Raw genomic sequence first — 18920 nt, forward strand, 5'->3', positions numbered from 1 at the left:
GCTTCTTGCATTGTAGGAAAGCAGTAGGGTGACGCTCCTCCGCCCACGTGGAGGAGTCGCCCCTGGATATGCTACAAACAAGAGGAAAATGATAAGATTGACTTGTGCTGTGTGAAATTCAAAGCCCAGGTCAGTCCACAAGTTACTCATGGAATTAACAATGTGTACTCATTGTAACACTGGGTAATTACACTGGATGTGGTTCTAGGCCGGCACACTTTGGTGCTGAGAGCGCAACTCAATGCCTAGTGATATGTTCTCACACAACATACAACTACCACAGAGGGCTTGAGGGTATTTAACAATGTGCACCTGAAGGCTACAATCATCAACTGAAATGCATCATATGGTATGGATGAGGATGTGTGCTTGTCCGACTTCATATGTCTATCTACAACACATAAGGAACCAATAGTGTGTGCAATGCCAATTGGAGGAAGGGGGATTTGGGTAGAAAATTTTGAAAATATATAAATTGTTAACTTTGATATTTCTACAGCACGCCTCGACCTCAATGGTATTAGGGAGCTTTTTAATGAAGCATTCAAAAGGAACAGCTTTACATTGAGATAGGGGCAACAAAACAATAAATGTTAAGAACATTGGAGACAAGCATGAGGGAGAAATCAGCTCTTTGTGAAACAATACAGCAAGCATCGTTTGAAAAAAATGTGCCTTTATTGTTTTCAGAAGGTAGTGAATGGTTTCAAGGGTTGAAGGACGAGAGTTTTAAGCTGAAGACGCTGTCCCAGAAAAAGACTCAGTGAGCCACAGAAATTCCCAACTAGGTGGTTTCGAATAGGAGAGAAACAGGATTCCAAGGGAGCCTATCAGCTGTCCCAAATAAATAACAAATGACAATATGTTGAGGAGTGTGCTGCTTGAAACAGCAATTGGGCAACGCATGGATGCTGGCAGCTCCCAGACAACTACTGTTTCTGCTGCATCCCTGCCAAATTCTGAGTAGAAGCCATAAGGGACGGCCATAGTCCAAGAGCAGCTGTGCGCTTTATAAATCCGTCTTTATCATCATCATCATCATAATATTCTGCATCTTGGTGCTTTGTAATGGGACCAGAGCTTATGGTACAGTTGAAGGATCTGTAATTCAGGCATTGAGCGCAAATGAGGCACTTTCACACTATATGTTGATACATGTGCTTAACACAGGCCTTAAATCTGCTTTTGCTAAACAGTGTAAAACAGTAGACGTACGCTCCATAAAATAATCAAGTCTATCAGCAATTTGTGGAAAAAAGTAAGCTACAGTGCACTACAGTGAAACACCATGAAGATGTTTATGAGCTACTCACAGACTATTCCCCCGACCTTTTATTTATGACAGAAACGTGGCTAACCGAATACATCCTGGCTGTCTCTACCCAGGCTCTCCCTCTAGGCTACCTTATATGTGCCCAAAACAGACCCATAGGAAGGGGGTGGCTTAGATGTAATTTTTAAGAACAACTATACTTGCACCCATAAATATTGCTAACTGTGAGAGTGCGATATTTAAGGTGAGGGTCTCTGACACTTTTACCCTTGCGGGTCTTCTGATATACCGCCCACCAAGGCCAGCGAGCGCCTTCCAGGACTCACTAGTATCGAACATCTCAGCGCTAGCTCTTCACTCAGCAAACTTTACTGTGTTGGGGGACCTCAATCTCCACCTTGAGCGTCTTGACTCACCCACTATACTAAAGTTTCTGGGAGACCTGGAGGCCTGTCAGCTGAATCAGCTAGTGAATGGACCATCACATCAGGCAGGCCATCTTCTGGACCCATTGTTCACAAATATCCAGGAAGTCACAATCACTACTCCTAGCCCTCTTAGCTGGACCGATCACTTCCCGATCCTTATCTCGATTAAATTCCCAGCTAGCCGTAGGAAAAAACTTCCCCCCTTGCTGTGGAGACGCCCGTGGAACAAACTGGATAATGTCCCGTTTGAAACCAGACTGAAAACATCTTGTCCAGTCTGGCCTAGCAACATTGAGGAGGCAGACACAGCCTACAGGGAATGGATAAATGAGTCATTTGACCATTTCATCCCTATGAAACGATCAAGGCCCAAACGTGTGCAGTCCCATCCGTGGTACTCTGAGGCTCTTGCAGAAATAAAAAAGCAATGCAAGGTATTGGAGCGTATTTGGAGGCGATCATATGATCATTTGGCCAAAACTAACTTTAGAGCTGCCACTAAAGAATATCATAAACTTATTAAGTCGACCAAAGCAAAGTATTATACTGACCTGATCAACTCCAGCACCAACCGCTCCAAAACTATCTTTGCCTTAGTGAAGGATCTGACCAAGGCCCCGGAGGGAACTGCCAATTTGATAGTATCGGACGCACAGTGTGAAGAGCTATCATGTTTCTTCCTGGATAAAGTAAAAGGGATATATAATTCTCTACACCCGGAAGGACACACTACGTCCCCCAGCCCTACCATAGGTCCAGTTGTCCTCCCATGTTCACTTCTAATCCTGCCACTTATTGAGCAGACTGTGATGGAATCTCTAGCCTCAAAGGTAAAGTCCGGCTACCCGGAGGATCCTGTAAAACCTGACCTGTTCAGAACTTTCAAGGATTCCATCTTGCGGGAGGGGCTGACGCTGATCAACAACTCACTTCAGTTAGCAGCCATCCCCAAATCTTGGAAACATGCTAAGGTAGTCCCACTCTTAACAAAACCTACGTTAGACCCCGCTAGGCCGGATAGCTTTAGACCCCGCTAGGCCGGATAGCTTTAGATCCATCTCCCTACTACCATACCTTGCTAAGGTGGCGGAAGCCCATGTGAATTATATTCTGACCACCTACCTGGAATCTAAAGGATTTCTGGACAAGTCCCAGAATGGCCTCTGTGTCAAACATAGCATGGAGTCTGCCTTACTGGCCATTACGGAACATCTAAGGGAGGTGCAGGACCAGGGCGAGACTTCGTTTCTGGTTCTGCTGGACTTGAGCGCGGCCTTTGACAGGGTCTCCCACAGGATCTTGCTTGAGCGACTGTGGGAGATCGGAGTCAGAGAGAGTGCCTTGGATTGGTTTGTGTCTTTTTTAACTGACCGTTCCTTCCAGGTGCATGCCCCGCCGTACTCGTCCAGCAGTGAGCTAAAAAACGGTGATGGATCAAGCCCTGATCTTTGGACTGGGTAAGAGTGATCTGCTTAATTCAGACACTCTTCATCACCACCCCCTTTTCTGAATCATTTTGTCCACCCTAAGCGTGGAAGGGTATTCTCAGATGTGAGACCCTTGCTCATTGCACCATCAGGATTCAAGCAAACCGGGCCGAAGACGGCTGTAATGCCAGAAACCGGTCCCCGGGAGCTTGTTTCCTTCCCAGTGTAAGAATTGGCTTTTGTAGTTTGGTTTGCCCTGTTCCCATCATGCACTGGGAGAGGAACAGACTAATTTGCATACAGCCAGGTTCTGAAACTGGGATGGTGCAGTGAGCTAAAAAACGGTGTTGGATCTAGCCCTGATCTCCTGACTGGGTGAGAGCTTTCTGCTTAATTCAGAGACTCTGTCCCTCACCACCCCTTGTTGTAAATATTTTTGTCCACCCTAAGCGTGGAAGGGTATTCTCAGATGTGAGACCCTTGCTCATTGCACCATCAGGATTCAAGCAAACCGGGCCGAAGACGGCTGTAATGCCAGAAACCGGTCCCCGGGAGCTTGTTTCCTTCCCAGTGTAAGAATTGGCTTTTGTAGTTTGGTTTGCCCTGTTCCCATCATGCACTGGGACAGGAACAGACTAATTTGCATACAGCCAGGTTCTGAAACTGGGATGGTGCAGTGAGCTAAAAAACGGTGTTGGATCTAGCCCTGATCTCCTGACTGGGTGAGAGCTTTCTGCTTAATTCAGAGACTCTGTCCCTCACCACCCCTTGTTGTAAATATTTTTGTACTCGTCCAGCAGGCACGCGTTGGAGTGTGGGGTCCCGCAGGGCTCTGCGCTCAGCCCCACATTGTTCAATGTGTATGTCTGACCCCTGGCTTTGTTGGCTCGAGAACGTGGGATTAGGCTAATATCGTACGTTGACTATACGCAGCTTATTTTCACCTTCTCCAAAAACATCGAGATGGACCAAACCAAATTCCAAGAAGATATCTTGGCCATATCAAACTGGCTGTCCCAGAACTGCCTTCAGCTAAACTCCTCCAAAACGGAGGTTCTTCTAATAGGTACTGAAACTCAGAGATGGAACAAACACTGGTGGCCCCCCACACTAGGACCCTCACCTATTCCTAAGGAGGTAGTTAAAATCTGGGCGTGATGCTGGATAGCTCACTCTCCTTAGAGTCACATGCCAAAAAAGTGGCAGGCATCAGCTATGGTCGCTTACGCTCCCTTAAACCCATTCTTGGCTTCTTTGAGCCCCCCACTCACCAGGTTATAGTCCAGGCTTTAGTCTTATCCCATCTAGACTATTGTAATGCTCTTATACTTGGCTCTAACCTGATAGTGATAAATAGACTACAAAGAGCTCAGAATGCTGCGGCCCGTATTCTGTTTGCATTGCCAAAAACCTGCCATACCTCCCCGATTATTCGACATTTGCATTGGCTGCCAGTTAAACAACGCATCCAATTCAAAACCCTGTGCATAATCCATAGAATTCTGTATGGCTCCGGTCCACAAATTCTGCAGGGACTTTGCGCCCTGTATGCACCCACGCATGCCCCCCGCTCGGCGGATCTGTCTCTTGCCACCACTATCAAGATCCGGAGGAGCAGAGCTGGTGGCCGCTCCTTTAGGTACTTGGCCCCGAAGCTATGGAATTCGATCCCCCTAACGGCTCGGGCCACCACTAATCATATGCTCTTCCGGAAACAGATCAAAACCTGTCTGTTTTCTTCCATTTAACCCTCTCTCACTGGCCGCGCTGTTGCACCCCCCTGATATGGCCATAAGCGCTGGGACGCCCAGTAGCTGGGGTAGCCATGCGCTATACAAATAAAATTAACATAACATAACATCTAATAATTAATCTTAAATACACACATATGAAGCATTTAATCTTGATTTCGGAAACAGTGCGAACAGGTTCCATCCTTTGCTGTTGTAACATGCATGAGAGAGAGGGAGCAAGAACAAAGGCAGAGGTAGATCTGAGAAGACAATTTTTGTAGTGGTCTATATTCCCATACTAATACTGTTGGGTGCTGACGAGAGAGTGAGCTGTAGCACCACTGTGAAATCCTAACATAATGAATAATTTATTTTTGCAGTTGAATACTGCTTAAAGTATTGGAACCCTTCTTCTGTACTTCTCATGCTTTTTGACAACCGAAGAATATTAATACCCCGTCAGAAAGAATGTGCCAGTATTTGGTTCTCAGTCAACTTCGTATCAGAATCAGTCATAAAACAAGGTGCACATTTAGAAGGTTCAACTAACCCCACTATGCTATTGTAGGTTCTCACGCCATACCCCTCAGCATATTGGCACTTTTGCTTGTCCTTTACTTGACACAGCTGCTAGGCTTCAAGCAGGCTACTGCTGATTTTAGTTACATGGTTCCCAGTCTAATGCTGATAAAGGAGGGTAAGGGGCACACGCCACACAGTCAATGGGAAATCCTCTTGCAATTTTCAATTCCTTTTTGCAGTAAAGCACTGCTCAATATGTACTGGAAATGTTATGAACAGGTCATGACATTTGGCTGGCTTTGGAGTAGGGCTGAAAGCTTGCAGTGTTGCTACATTTGCAGCACCTCCTATGTGTGATGAGTACGGGAAACCTTGCACTCTTGCTGCTCACAATGTCTATGTACTGTGTGAGACAGATCAACAATGCACCTTTCCAAGCTCATCTTTCTGTAAGAAGAAAGACTGCAGCTCTAATTATTAGGCAAACCCAGATGTGCATGTAAGGGAAGCTTGCACTGCTCCTGCCCAAGCTGCACTCGGTTTGTGTTTAAGAGACGTTTGCATGACTTCTAAATTAATCAGGATTTATAAAGCGTGACTAGTCACCTTTTAGGGTATACAGGTGCTTGCAGGCCCCGGAGGCTTATTCTAACAGCCAGGTCTTGAGGGCCATTCGGAATTCCGGAAGTGAGGTGATGGTCCAGAGGTACTTGGGGAGGCTGTTCCAAGTCTTTGCTGCGATGTTGGAGAATAAGTGTCCTCCACTTCTGCTTGATAGATGCTGGGGGTATGTGCAAGTGACAGGGAGGCAGAACTTCTGCACATGTTGTATCCATTCTGTAAGAATAGTATACTGCTATTCCAGGAGTCCTACACATCTAACGTATCCTGGCAAAAACGGTCTCCAGTGAGAGCCCTGCTCTGCTTGTGGGGATAAGGGGCATGGGCGAGGGACGGGTGTGTGAGTGTGCACTTTTGCTGGCTTTACTGTACCTTTTTTGTGTGGTCAGTGCACTGCAGATGTCCATTTTATCAAACAATCACCGAAAGAAGTCAGGTTTGTTGTGCTTTATTTCTATACGGTGTCTATTCTGCCACATGAGTAGATCCTTTCTACTGCATGAAGGTCTTCACGTGTATATACACATAATAATACTTTCCCGCAAATGTTACTGAGAAATAGAAAACACCAAAAGGAAAAGGTTGAAAAGTTAAAACGTAAATAAAAAGAGGGAAAAGCGAACTTACAATACACTGTACCCCGGCTTTATATAGGTGACAGAGACACACAGCATGTACTTTGAAGAAATACTAGTGTATGGATAAAATGCCTTTTATTAACACTTCAATCCAATGATCTGCCTCTGCAGAGTTGGTCAAAACTTGGTGTAGCTTTCCCCAGTTTCTTAGATGAAACTATAAAGAACGGCTTCAGGAAAAATGGGTTAAAAGTTCTGGTTATAGGAAACTCTGAAACTCACAAATCTTGCCCCGGTATTAAATCAAAGCAAATTAAATGATTAATAAAAAAATTCAGGACAAAGAAGAACCCAAAACCAAAAGTTATAGCTGCAATCTCCCTGCCATGGGAGGGAATATTGGCGAGTGAGTTTTCCCCCATTACCTTAAGCTTCAATCATTTCACATCGAAACAAATATGACTGCAGCTGGGGAAAAGGCTGTAAATCTGCTTTGGCTTGTCAAACACTGCCACGTGACCTTAGGCTGAAAGTTAAAACGATTACATCGAAGAGGCAAGGAGCAATGAGCAGAGAAAATCAACAAATCACCACTGTTTTACAATACTGAGGGTTTGCTAATATCCAATATTGTAAACGACCCCGATTTCTTTGGGAGCAAACAATTAACTCCTGGTCCCTATCTGTGGATATAAAAGCACACTGTATCTCATCACTTTCATACAAAAGAGCAATCATTTACAAAAAAATCAACGTATTTACAAATGCTAGACATTGTCTGTGGCGTCCTGCATTAAGGGTTTGTCTTCCACTGGCAGTGAGGGGCCAGGCGTTATTGGCATCCCCAGGCCGCTGGGAGCCACAGCTAGCTTCATCTTTTCCCCGATGGCCACCAGCTGCCACTACTCTGATGTTTCAACACAATCCGCTTCTCCTCCGGGCTGAAATGCAAGATAGTCAATATGGCGGAGAGTGTCTGCTGGCGCCCGAGCAGGTCAGGCAGGGTCAGGAAGCGGTACACAATGTTCTTGAGATACTCCAAGTTGGCTCCCTCTCGTCCTTTGTCCCGCAGGTCCTTCTGAAGGAGGGCCTGCAGGGCAGAGACCTGATCCTTGTGCTGCTCTTCCTCCACAAGCAGCTTATCCTGAAGTTGGTGCACCTCCACCTCAAGTCTGTGCTTTTGTTTGCGCAAAGCTCCTATTTCCACTTCTTTTCGGGAAAGCTGCTCAACGTAGAGGAGGAATGTTGGCTCATTGGCACTGTGTAAGTGCAGTGCCTGGGGAAGGCCATCCTGGGAAGAAAAGTCTGTGGTGTTGTCAGGGATGTTCTCGCCGTTGGATGATGTTGACATCTTGCCCCCTGGAAAGGCGTAGGACATAGCAGTGGATCTCAACTGCTCCACCTCCTGATCTTTTTCCGACAGAAGGGCCATTGCTCGGTCTCTTTGCTTGTGCATCTCTTCATCCAGCATGGCCGTCTTCTCTCGATACTCCTGCAGGCATTTCTCCAGTTCCTGTTTGTGGAGGAGTGCCAAGTGGACCACCTCCTGCTTCTTGGCTTCTATTTCTCCTGCATGCTGCCTCTCCAGCTCATCACAAGTCAGCCGCAGGGCAATGTACTTTTCCTTGAGCTCTGCAACCTGCTCCTGAGCCTCCTCCAGCTCCTTGGCAAGGTTGCTATCCTTGGTGTTTTTGTTTTTTAGTACTACCTGTGCCCTCATTTTATACCTCTCAAACTCCTCCTTAAGCTGCTTCAGCTCTTGTTGGTAGTACAAAGCAGTGGCTTTCTCTCCATCAGTTGCATCGTTTTTTGCTAGCTCAATTTCACAGAGCTTTTCTATGTCTAGAGTCTGTGGACTCTTTTTTGCTGCCAACTGCAGTAACCTCTTCAGCCTTTCCATTTTGTCCTTCAAAACATTGATATCCAAGCTTGGCTCCTCCATGTTCATATCCGCCAAAGACCTGCTGGACGCAGCGATGGCCAATGTTTTGTTCTCCATGTCCAGCTGCACAATGCGGTCCCTTAGTTTTTGAATTGTAGCCTGGTCCTTCTGCTTGGCTTTCTCATAAGTACCAAGGAGATCAGAGACTTCAGAGACTTGAGACTCCAGGCTGGCCACCCGCTGCTCCTCCATCTGGGAATAAAGGCGAAGCTGCTCTTCCACCTGAGTGGTCTGAAACGACATGACACAAAACAGGTAAAACACACAACTTAAACATACCCTAAAAATGGCAACCAATCACGAAGTCACAAGGTTTTAGGGGCATAATCAGAAAATCATTATGTTTAGAATGTATGTGGCAGAGGAAGAGATGTGACCTGCTAGGAGCACCAAAAGTATAAATAGCAATCTGTCTAACAAAGAGCGCTGACCTACAAACCAATCAGTACCTAATACCCAGAAGAGGTGTTAGATTGTGAACACAGCCTAAACTCAAACCCAAGGCTCTTTTACACCATGCTTGCATTGGAATGAAGCAAGGGGTGTTCTGGATGTTATCTGGATAAGAAACATCTGTAGGATAATCTGTAAAGTCACTTGTCTTTATGAGAGGAGCTTCTGGAGGGAGGAGTGGTTGTAGAATTGTAATAGTTTTCAGGCTGAACAATCATGCAGATGCGTGGTAAAACTTTGATGCTGGACTCCATTTGCCCCAGTCAGTGAACAAGGGCTATGTGAGCTAATAAAAAGGATTATTAAGCACACACTATGTTAAGTTAAAACATGGAGTAGTAGTTACCCTCTTATCCTATTACTGCCTGGTGCCTGTTCCCTCTGAGACCTCCAAAGACATCCACTTATTCATCTCCCCTAACCTTACTCGTTCTTACTATTGCTTGAATCCAACTCCTTTCCCTCCACCTCTCAGCCGCTTAACACTTTTCATACTTCATTTTGTTTCCCCTTTCATGCAGTTTCACCATCTTGTTCTTCCTTCCTCTTGCAACCCTTACCACAAGACTCAGAAAGTTGTTTGGCCTCAGCTCTGCATCTTTAGGTTTTCTCCTCTTCTGTGATAATCTCGTATGACTACATTATACTGTGTGGCAGTTTCTAATCCTGGTACTTTTATATCCACGGTCCATTCCCCGCTTCTCCTTCTTAAGAACAGAGAGCCCTTTAACTGTTTTCCTTTTATTTATAGTTTATATGCTGGCACCAGTCCATGGGCGGGATAATGAGCATCGCTGTGTTCTTTATGTGTACAGGATGCTGACAACTTTTTGAAGAGTTATTTTTTTATGAGAATGTAACATACATAGTGTATTCATGCGGGCTGTAGAGTCATTTAAAGTAAATCCCTTTCCACACACATACATACAGCGCGACCACGGAGATATATATATATATATGTATATATAGCCATTAAACGCAATTCAAACACAGACCCTGGAGTGCGAGTCGTTTGTGTGGTTCCTGGGGGAAGAAACTCTGGTCAGGAGATATATATATATATATATCGCAAGTATGTGTGCCCTTTCATCCCTTATAGACACTTTCATGCTAAAATGCGGATAGTAAACATTTGTCTATGGACGTATAAATATCCCATGTTTCACAACTTGCCTTGGGAAAAAGGATGCAGGTGCAATTTATGTTCAATTTCTGAAAGGAGTTTATGCGCACACAAGGGAAATACCATTTAAACAAGAGACCGACAGTTACTTCCAAATGTTGACTGGGAAATCTTTGGCCAATTAAGGAGAATCAGTCCTTATTACTATCTTATCTTTTTAAAAGGTGCCATCCACTCAATACAATTACCACTGGATTCCATCTTTTTCGTGCCGGATTCAAATGATCAGCACATTGACATTTAAATAAAATAATGAATGGGAAAATGCCCATCCCAATGTCTACATATCCTGCTGTGAACGAGAATCATCAACACCACTAAAATAGGTATTTAAGGAAGAACTCAAGGATGTGCCCCCCAAATAGCGCTTCACAGCCTTTAGGAGCCAGAATTCTATCAAGTATTTCCTGGAGGGAAATGGATTCTGAATACAGTGATTCACCACAAATCTGAGGAGTATGTGTCAAGTCCTCTATTCAAGTCACTGAACCTATTCGTTTTGGAGAAAAAACATATCACGCTTTTAAATACTAAATAAATAGATGGGTTGAAAAGGGCTGGAATTATTTTGGGAAAGGCAGTGTGGTAGGTCAAGCACAGGACTTGAAGGCAAAAAACCAACACACACAAAAAAAAACATTTATCAAGTTTAAAATAGGAAGCTCCCAACTACTTGATCTGCGAATAACTCCAAACCACCGAGGAGCATATTACCTTCAGCATCTCCTGCTGCAGCTGGGACTGCAGGTGAGTCTTTATGTTGGCCATTTCCTTTTCCATTTCGTGTAGCTGAGGGTCAGGTTTGTCTCGCTCATCCTGGATGGTTTGCAGTTCCTTTGTTCGCTGTTGTAGCTCACGGTTTAGGTGAGCCACCTGCAGCTCATACTCTCCGACCCGCTCTGCTAGGTTCATCCTCCCAGCCAGGCACCCCCTCATGTCCTCGAGCTTTAGCTCCACATCTTGCCGCTGTGCTCGCTCTTGCTGCAAAAGCTTCTGAAGCTCTCGGAGCATGACAGCATGGTCGTTCTGCTCCTGGGCCCGGTCATGCTGCTGTGTGATGAGTCGAGCTTTGGTCTCCGCAAGCTGGTCTTGGACACTCTTCAGCTCTTCCTCAAACCACCTTTGGTTTTCGGAGGCCTGTTTGTTTAGGTCATCCATCTCCTGCTTGGTTTTCCTCTTGTCAGCCTGGTAGGAAGCTTCCATTCGGGACTTTTCCTGAGTCACTGTGGATAAGGCATTTGTCAAAGTTACCAACTGAGTCTTCATTTGAAGGACTTTCTTGTCCACTTCACTGACAGCAGTGGGTCCACCTTCCCCGCTTGCTATGCTGAATCCACTATCTGAGCCACTTGCTTCTTCTGGTTTTGGTAGGGGGGATCCACTGGCGGCAGAAGCATCAGCGCCTAGACGATCCTCCTCTGCCAGCTCCCCCTTGATGCTAGATAGGCTAGCAGTGGTGTCCACACTTGCAGCTGTTCCAACACTGTCCTCACTGTGCAAGGAGCATCCATCATCGCCAGCATCTCCCAGGGAGGTGGCACCACCACTGCTCGCACTGTCCAAACTTGCTTCAGCCTGATGGGTCACAGACAACACCTTCAAGCTGGCCTCCAATGCTTCTTTCTCCTTTAGAAGACTCTTGTAGGCCCGCACAACATCTTTTAAACGAACCTGGTACTGAATCAGCTGTTTCTTCTGGTTTTCGATAGTCTCCAACAGTTCCTTCTTTCCACCTCCAAAATTCATGCCAAATTTCTCCATGACCCACTGTCAAGGGCTAGTGTGCACTTCTCATGGTACCTAAAATGAAGTGAGGGAAGTGTTACTCACTGAACTAGGACAGCTCTTTCAGTTGTAGTGATGCTTTGTCACGGAATAAACATATAACATTTAGTCTGAATACATTTTACTATCCAGCTAATAAACACCAACAGAGCTCACTGTGATCAATAAACTCAGTCTTAACTTCTCTCACAGGCTACATACTCTTGGTCATCAGAGATGCATGCCCATTACCCTAACCAAATTCATCACAATGACGATCTTTATTCCACATTTTCTTTTTCAGACAGGCAGTTCACCCACCATCACCTCATGCAAAACTCGGACTTCTTAAACCCAGTATTCTGTACTCTGCTGCACCAAAGTCAATTCTGGCAGTCTGGAGTCTATGGAACACAGCAATGCATACACATACGTTTTCCAAGAATTGATATTTTTACCTTTCGTATCTTTTCTAACCTCTTTTTACACAGCTTAATTTACAGAATTATCACCAGGAAAATACCTACTCTCTTTCTTTACTGTCCAAAGTTTAGAAAGATGTGCTTCTATAGCAACACACACATTTATCTGGTTGCGATCCAAAATTTTATTGCAGGTCTTATTAATAGAACATCATTTGGAAAAGAGAGACTTTAGCGGTGATAGTAAATTGTTGGTAAATCTATTTATCAACAGTATTTACTCTCTCAAATCAAGCTCATTGGTCTTTAACAGTGGTCATTAATTTCTCATAGCCATGGGGATGTTAAACTTTAGCCCAACATAAGGCCGTGGTGGGAAATCGAGACCATCTATTTTTGCCTTGTAGTTTGGCTGCTAGTAGTAGATGAGAGCCTAACTTACTAATCATCGAGAATATGCAAAGATGCCATCCTTGTCGAAACAGTGAATTTAGTGATCTCCTTAATGAGAGACAAAGTTCCACTCAAGAATCCCCTTTGTCTTTCCACAGCCACTAAATAAGAAAATTAGAAGCCCTCTCATCACACCCCTTTCAACGGGTATCAGAACTGCTGAGCACTGCCCTCAATCTTAACAAAAAAATGAATTTGTTCTTCTGTAACGAAACTGGTGCTCATGTAAAACACTCTGATACCCAATGTTTCGGGTCTAGTTTGCGCTATATGAAACTCTATATATAAAAATTAAAAAAAATCTTGAATGAAAAAATAGTTTGAAAGGGAATCCACGTTTATTATTGAAATGCATAGGTTAAAGAAAATCAATACAATTTTTGAGGGATTTTCTTTTGCAAAGGTTGTGCCTTATATATTCCGGAATAGCAGGACCAGAGCCTCTTTGTACAAAATGGGTTTAGCTTTCTGCGCCGCTCTCAGAATCGCCTCCTTGACCATGGAAAAATATATTTGTGTCAGAACATCTGGGGTTTAAAGTTATTCTGTATTTCATAGGTCGTAAATACATTGTCTGTATGGTTCAGGTGTACTGAAGAGCCTTTTGGGCGCAGTAGCAGGAAAAAGACCCAATTATAGTTCTGAAATACCTAGACTGAATCGCTGCGGGTACACTCTTGATAAATAGATTATTTTGCCTTGACCTGTTTTCTACATCATCCAGCCTGTCCAGGATTTGCTAGTGTTGTTTTTCAAGTTCTTCCACTCTATGATTTTTGTAGTTAACCTGTCTCATGAATACCTTCCACGGCAATTGTTTCTAACTGCTCCATCCTGGTTTCAACTTGTGCGTCTCGTGGTCTAATTCAGCAGTGTTTTATTGCAAAGTCTTAGTGTAATGCTCCATCTCCCTTTGAAATTTCAATATCAAAACATGGACACTGACCTTTGATGATGGTACACCTGGATTGGCTTAGTTAGGAAACCCCCGAAGGAGTTCAGCTGATGATGCCAATGGTGTCTCTTTCGACTTAATTTGGGACTCAGAAGAAGCAACCAGGCAATGACCTGTAGGGTAGAGTGCTGGCGTGTTGAAGAGAACGTCCGGGTGCTAGGAAATGAATCTATCGGGGGTCTCAGTCCAAGGGGATCCGGGATGGAAGAGAGTATCTCTTCGGCGTAAGTCCGAGTGGGTGCGGGAATACCCAGGAAAAAGTGAGCCGTCAGCTGGAACTACGCCAGGACGGCCCTCGTGTCATAGTTCCAGCTGACTGCTCACTATTTCCTGGTTATCACCAGGACATTCACTTGAACACGCTGGCAATCCTTACAGGCCACCATTACCGAACGATCTCCTCTCGATGTGGGTAGTTCATGCTGGTGCTAACCATTCTCTCCCCCTACCTGGGGATCACGCTCCTCTGATCTCCTGCATGATCAACCTGGTCCTGAAGACGACCTGAACTAACAACAGGTCGAAACGTCGACTGCCCAGTGCAATCTTTGGCGCATCTCCATGGTTCACCTAAAATGTTTTACCTTCTTCAATTTCTGTAATTTACCATTTGTGAACCAAAATCTCTTGTAAATATTGTCACTGTTGTTTGTTCTGCGCTGCCTTTCGCGGTGTCACTTGCACCGTTCACATTTTCATGAGCACAGATGTGCACAAGTGCCTTCGGGTCACGCTCATATTTAAAAGTAAATGGTGCCGATACTGTTCTTTTGGTCTACATTGGCTCTAAATACAGACCAGTCCTGCATTATTCAAACAACCCTTCCAGTCTCCCTTTCTTTCCTTTTTGCATCAAATGTGCATGTTTTATTAACAGTCTTTCTAATATTACCCAATTAGACATTGTTAAATAAAGGAGGCCTGGGGCATCGAGCAGCATACGCATTGCGACTCCTCCCTCAATCCCATACGATGCAACGGTTTAGGTGTAGGATACATTCTATGAAGGAACTTGAAATGTATAAGATGCAGTCTATAGTTGGGAGAGAGGACCTCAGTCTGCCCACAGCAGTACGCCACTGTTCCTCCGTTTAGGAGCAGAGTCTACTGTCCACGGTTCGTAAGCTCCTGGGCCGCAACCGGTGCCTTGTTCTGCATAGTGGTGTACAGCTGTGTAATCAATTTATGACGTGCTGCATTAGTCAGTATGTGTTCCAAGGCATCTAGGGTAGGCGAGGGTTCGGGAAAGTATTATTTATCGCTTTGCAAGGGGCTCTTAGCTGTTGGTATAGGATGATATTTGTTACTGACTGCTGGGTGGCGCCCAGTGTCCAGGAAGGGGGGAGGAGGGGGATCGTCCCTCTTCGTACAAATCTTCGAATGTGCGCAGCGGTCTCTGGGGTGTCTTGGCTTTAGTATTTGAGTCTAACAGTGCTGGTATTAGTGGGTTATTTATCGGAATGGAGTGAGCATAAAGATAAGGGAGTCGAGCCCGGCGTCTCAGGGTGTCCCATGCCCATTTCACACAGACAGCCATAGTGGCTGTTATGCGTAAATATCTATATGGATAGTATCGCGGTGTGGGGTGTCTCAAATCTGCCTCCACCGCCACATGCAGTTAAAATTTAATGGGATATATCCTGCAGTTCATATATTGAGCCCGAGTGCATACTGCACACAGTGTCATGGCTGTAGCACCTTGGCGTAGAGATAGGGTAAAGATTTCCCGCACTATCCTGTGATGTTTTCCAGCCCATGCAAGTGTTATTAATAGTGATCTTAATCGTTGTAGGAATCTGGAGGGTAGGGTAGGGGCAGAAGTAGATTAACAAAAAGATGCAGGAATTTGGGCAGAACCACCATCTTAATCGGAAGGCAGTCTTTACTTTTTGCGCACCCAACTGCAATTACATTTGTTGGATTGCACCTCAACTCGAGGTGGGTTTTGTCGCAGTAACAGGAAAGGTTCAATAAACAATCATATACATGGCTCAATGTTTATCGTTCCCACTTCAGAGGTTTCCTAGGCCTTGTACCTGCGCTGCTATCCATGCCACATCAAAAGCCCAGGTGAGCCAGGGGGGAAGAGAGGAGACCTTCAGAGCCCTGGAAAGTGCCAGCAACAGGTCAGGCCAGGAAAACCAAGGCGTCACAGCATGAATTGACAAATGGTGATGAGTGGAGATCTAGCCAATTTAATAATGTTCATTATCCTCCTGAGTGTCTGGTGATGTGCTTGAATGTTAGCTTTTGCTATATCTCCCATCGGCTGCCAGGTGGCCTCAATCGTGGTTAAACTCCAGTGACATGGGTTACACTCTGCTGATGTGTTCCCCACCAGGGCTCATCTCCCTGCACAGCTCCCAATCGACTGGTGTTGCTGCGGTGGTCCCTCTCCCTTGGGCAGTTTGCCACCAGCTGGGGGACAAGGGATTCTGACAAACAAATATTTAAAAAGCTAAAAAGAAATTTAAAAAAGGAATGTGAAAAGGTTTCCAATGGTCTGGAAGCGTATTACAGCTGCTGCACCTACTTAACATATCATGACACAACGTGTATTTGTAAAGCAAGGGTTTACCACAATAGGTATCATGGCGCTGAATAACAGATGTTTATTGTTACTCAACTCAATGGTACTCTTTTTATCAACCTGGGAAGGTTGAAAGGCTGAGTGGACCTGCCAGGACTTGAACCGGTCACGAGGTCAAGCGCAAGCCCCTACACATTAGACGCATTAGTCCACTAAGCCACCAGACTCGTTTAAAAAACAATATTAAAAAACATTCACATGGGGATGAGTGACCCGCATCGAACAGCATTGGTAAGACAGAGGAAAAGAGCGCCAAAGCGGTGGGGGTGGTATGCTATAAAAAATGATGGGGTAGGAAGCAAAACGGAGAGTAAGGGGAAGATGTGAAGAGGAAAGCAGCACAAAGGGGAGAGACCAATGAAGCAAGCATTGGAAAAGATAATAGGCCTCTTTTAGGACAGAGTGACCAAATGGGCAGTGGCAGCACGATTTAGAGGTTATAACAGTGGGCAATGTTAACGCCTTCACTGCGGTGTTAATTTCGCCGCAGTGCAGGTGGGGCTAGGGGTGGGCGTGGTGCCGCGGTGCTCATGATGGCTCCGCCCACTGATTAATTCGCTCGCACAAGCGGGGAATTAATCGCGCGTGGGCAGAGCGACAACCTTCTGACGGCTCCCGTCGTCATCAGCACACGCCAGGAGCCAGGAGCCGTCATGAGCACCAAAGGTTTTAGGCCCCATGTAACCTTCCACAAAATGCTATGACTTTAGCAGAAGCCCAACAAGCCAGCGGCAACTTAAAAAAGAAATGGCAACAGCCAATAGCCGAAGGGGCTTCCCAAACCTCGCACTTGTGTGTGTATGATTTTGTGCGTGTTTAAAAGTTATGCAAGTGTGTATATGTACGTATGGGTGCATCAGTAAAGTGGTGTTGTCTGTAGGTCAGACCTAAAAACATTCATTTAGCTAGACCAGCAACTCTCCTTGTATGTCCAAGGAAAGGTAGGCCTCAATTGCAAACCTCAGACACCAAAGAGCCACACTTCCCTATTGCTGGAGGCCTCTTCTCTTGCGTTCCCCTGCTGTGTTGCTTGGAGGGATCCATCTAAAGCACTACTCGCTTACTTATCCCTGGAGTATTGACCACTATGGGGTTACACAAATGCTCTATTATCTAGACCTGGCTCTGGGAAGGGCTTACTAGCTACGGAAGCTCTAAGCTCTAAGGCGCGCGCGCACCGCTCCGGACCTCACCGCGCACCACCTAGCGTGGAGCGCGCACACAGTCAGGAAGTCGCGCCGCCGGCCGCTTTGAAAGAAGCGAGCGGCGCGAATGCGGCGGAGCGGTCGTTAGGCGTGCAGGTAAGGAGGTGGGGGAGGGCTTGTGGCGCTTGAGGCTATGGACGGAGGGCGGGGTAGACTCTGGCCTTTTGTTTAAGTAATGCTGTTAATCAGAGCCCCTTCACGGGCTCCGATTAACAGTAATACTTAAACAAAAGGCCAGAGTCTTCCCCGCGCTTTCCTAACAAAAGAGTAGACAGTTTCCAAACACACGCTGTGTTTGGAAACGGCCTACGCTTTTGTTAGGAAAGCGCGAGGAAGACTCTGGCATTTTGCTTAAGTATTACAAGACGTTTCGGTCTCTGAGGTATGAGTATGTGAGACTATCATCCGAACAATATAGCATACTGCCAAAATGGCCATAGATATCCAAATATAAAAGAAATTAAAAAGTATAGATAAGCATAGGAGTAAACAATACACGAGAATACCGTAAACAGGGGTAAATGTGATCAAGCAAAAGGCACATGTTGGACCAGACCCAAACAATAAGCGAAACCAAGTGGGCTATTCACGAACAACCTACTGACCTATTGGGCTACTCACCAAGATTAAAACAAGACAAAAAATCAAATAGCTGTAGGCAGATGCTAAAAAAGGCGGACCAGCTAAGAATGCATCTTATGTCAAGGGCCCAAATAGCTTCTGAGTCAAAATAGTGTCAGAGAGAAATGACATGTTAATGGTACTCGAATAATCAGTCCATTGAGGAAAATAAATCTTAGCCTACTATACAGAACAATTATGACCAAGTATATTATTCTAAAATCCATAATGGTGTGCTGAGTATATAGGCGAATCATAAAGTAGTCAACAGCAAGAGGAATACTGAAGGGCCCTTATATCTCACCTTAGACTTCAGAGCAATAAAGATAAGTGTGAGTGAGGACTGAAGCACCTAGGTGCAGCCTATGATTTTTTTTCTGCTAGAGACTCATTATCGAAGACGTCCTCTTGTACTGTTGACTTTAGAGCCATTGATGGTTATTCCACAGTGGCTTGGAACTATTTCACAGTGCACTGTTCATTGTAACCAAGACTTTGATTGGCCTTTTTCATTTGTCAAGTGGAACTACAGCTACACTCATTTATGTAACTTTGTTATGCGTGGACTTTGATCTCAATAGCTCTTTGCATAGATGTCAGCTGTTCCGTTTTTGCCAGGACAGTCCTGGCAAGTTGGAGACTGTCCCGAGTAATTCAGTATCCCGGTACAGACCCGGCAATTGCACTTCCAGTCCTGCCTAGTGTCTTGTAGGGAATTACGATGATAATTTCAAACTGAGTTGGAAAAAG

At 45.2% G+C, this 18920-nt stretch overlaps 1 protein-coding gene across 3 annotated transcripts in view; it reads right to left on the reverse strand.

Annotated features, from left to right (window-relative positions):
• Positions 1-659: 659 nt before the first annotated feature.
• The window catches only part of GCC1 (GRIP and coiled-coil domain containing 1), a 57711-nt gene continuing 39450 nt past the window's right edge, over positions 660-18920 (reverse strand). For all 3 annotated transcript variants that reach the window (XM_086918852.1, XM_086918851.1, XM_086918850.1), the window contains exons 2-5: positions 10875-11960; positions 5240-8755; positions 4983-5146; positions 660-1273 (exon numbers count right to left, since the gene is read on the reverse strand). In XM_086918852.1, the coding sequence (XP_086774978.1) occupies positions 7454-8755; positions 10875-11921 (2349 nt within the window). In that variant the 5' untranslated portion in view covers positions 11922-11960 and the 3' untranslated portion in view covers positions 660-1273; positions 4983-5146; positions 5240-7453. The remainder of the gene's footprint in view (positions 1274-4982; positions 5147-5239; positions 8756-10874; positions 11961-18920) is intronic.

Source organism: Lissotriton vulgaris, chromosome 1_1 (assembly GCF_964263255.1).
Source record: "Lissotriton vulgaris chromosome 1_1, aLisVul1.2, whole genome shotgun sequence".
NCBI classification, from domain to species: domain Eukaryota; kingdom Metazoa; phylum Chordata; class Amphibia; order Caudata; family Salamandridae; genus Lissotriton; species Lissotriton vulgaris.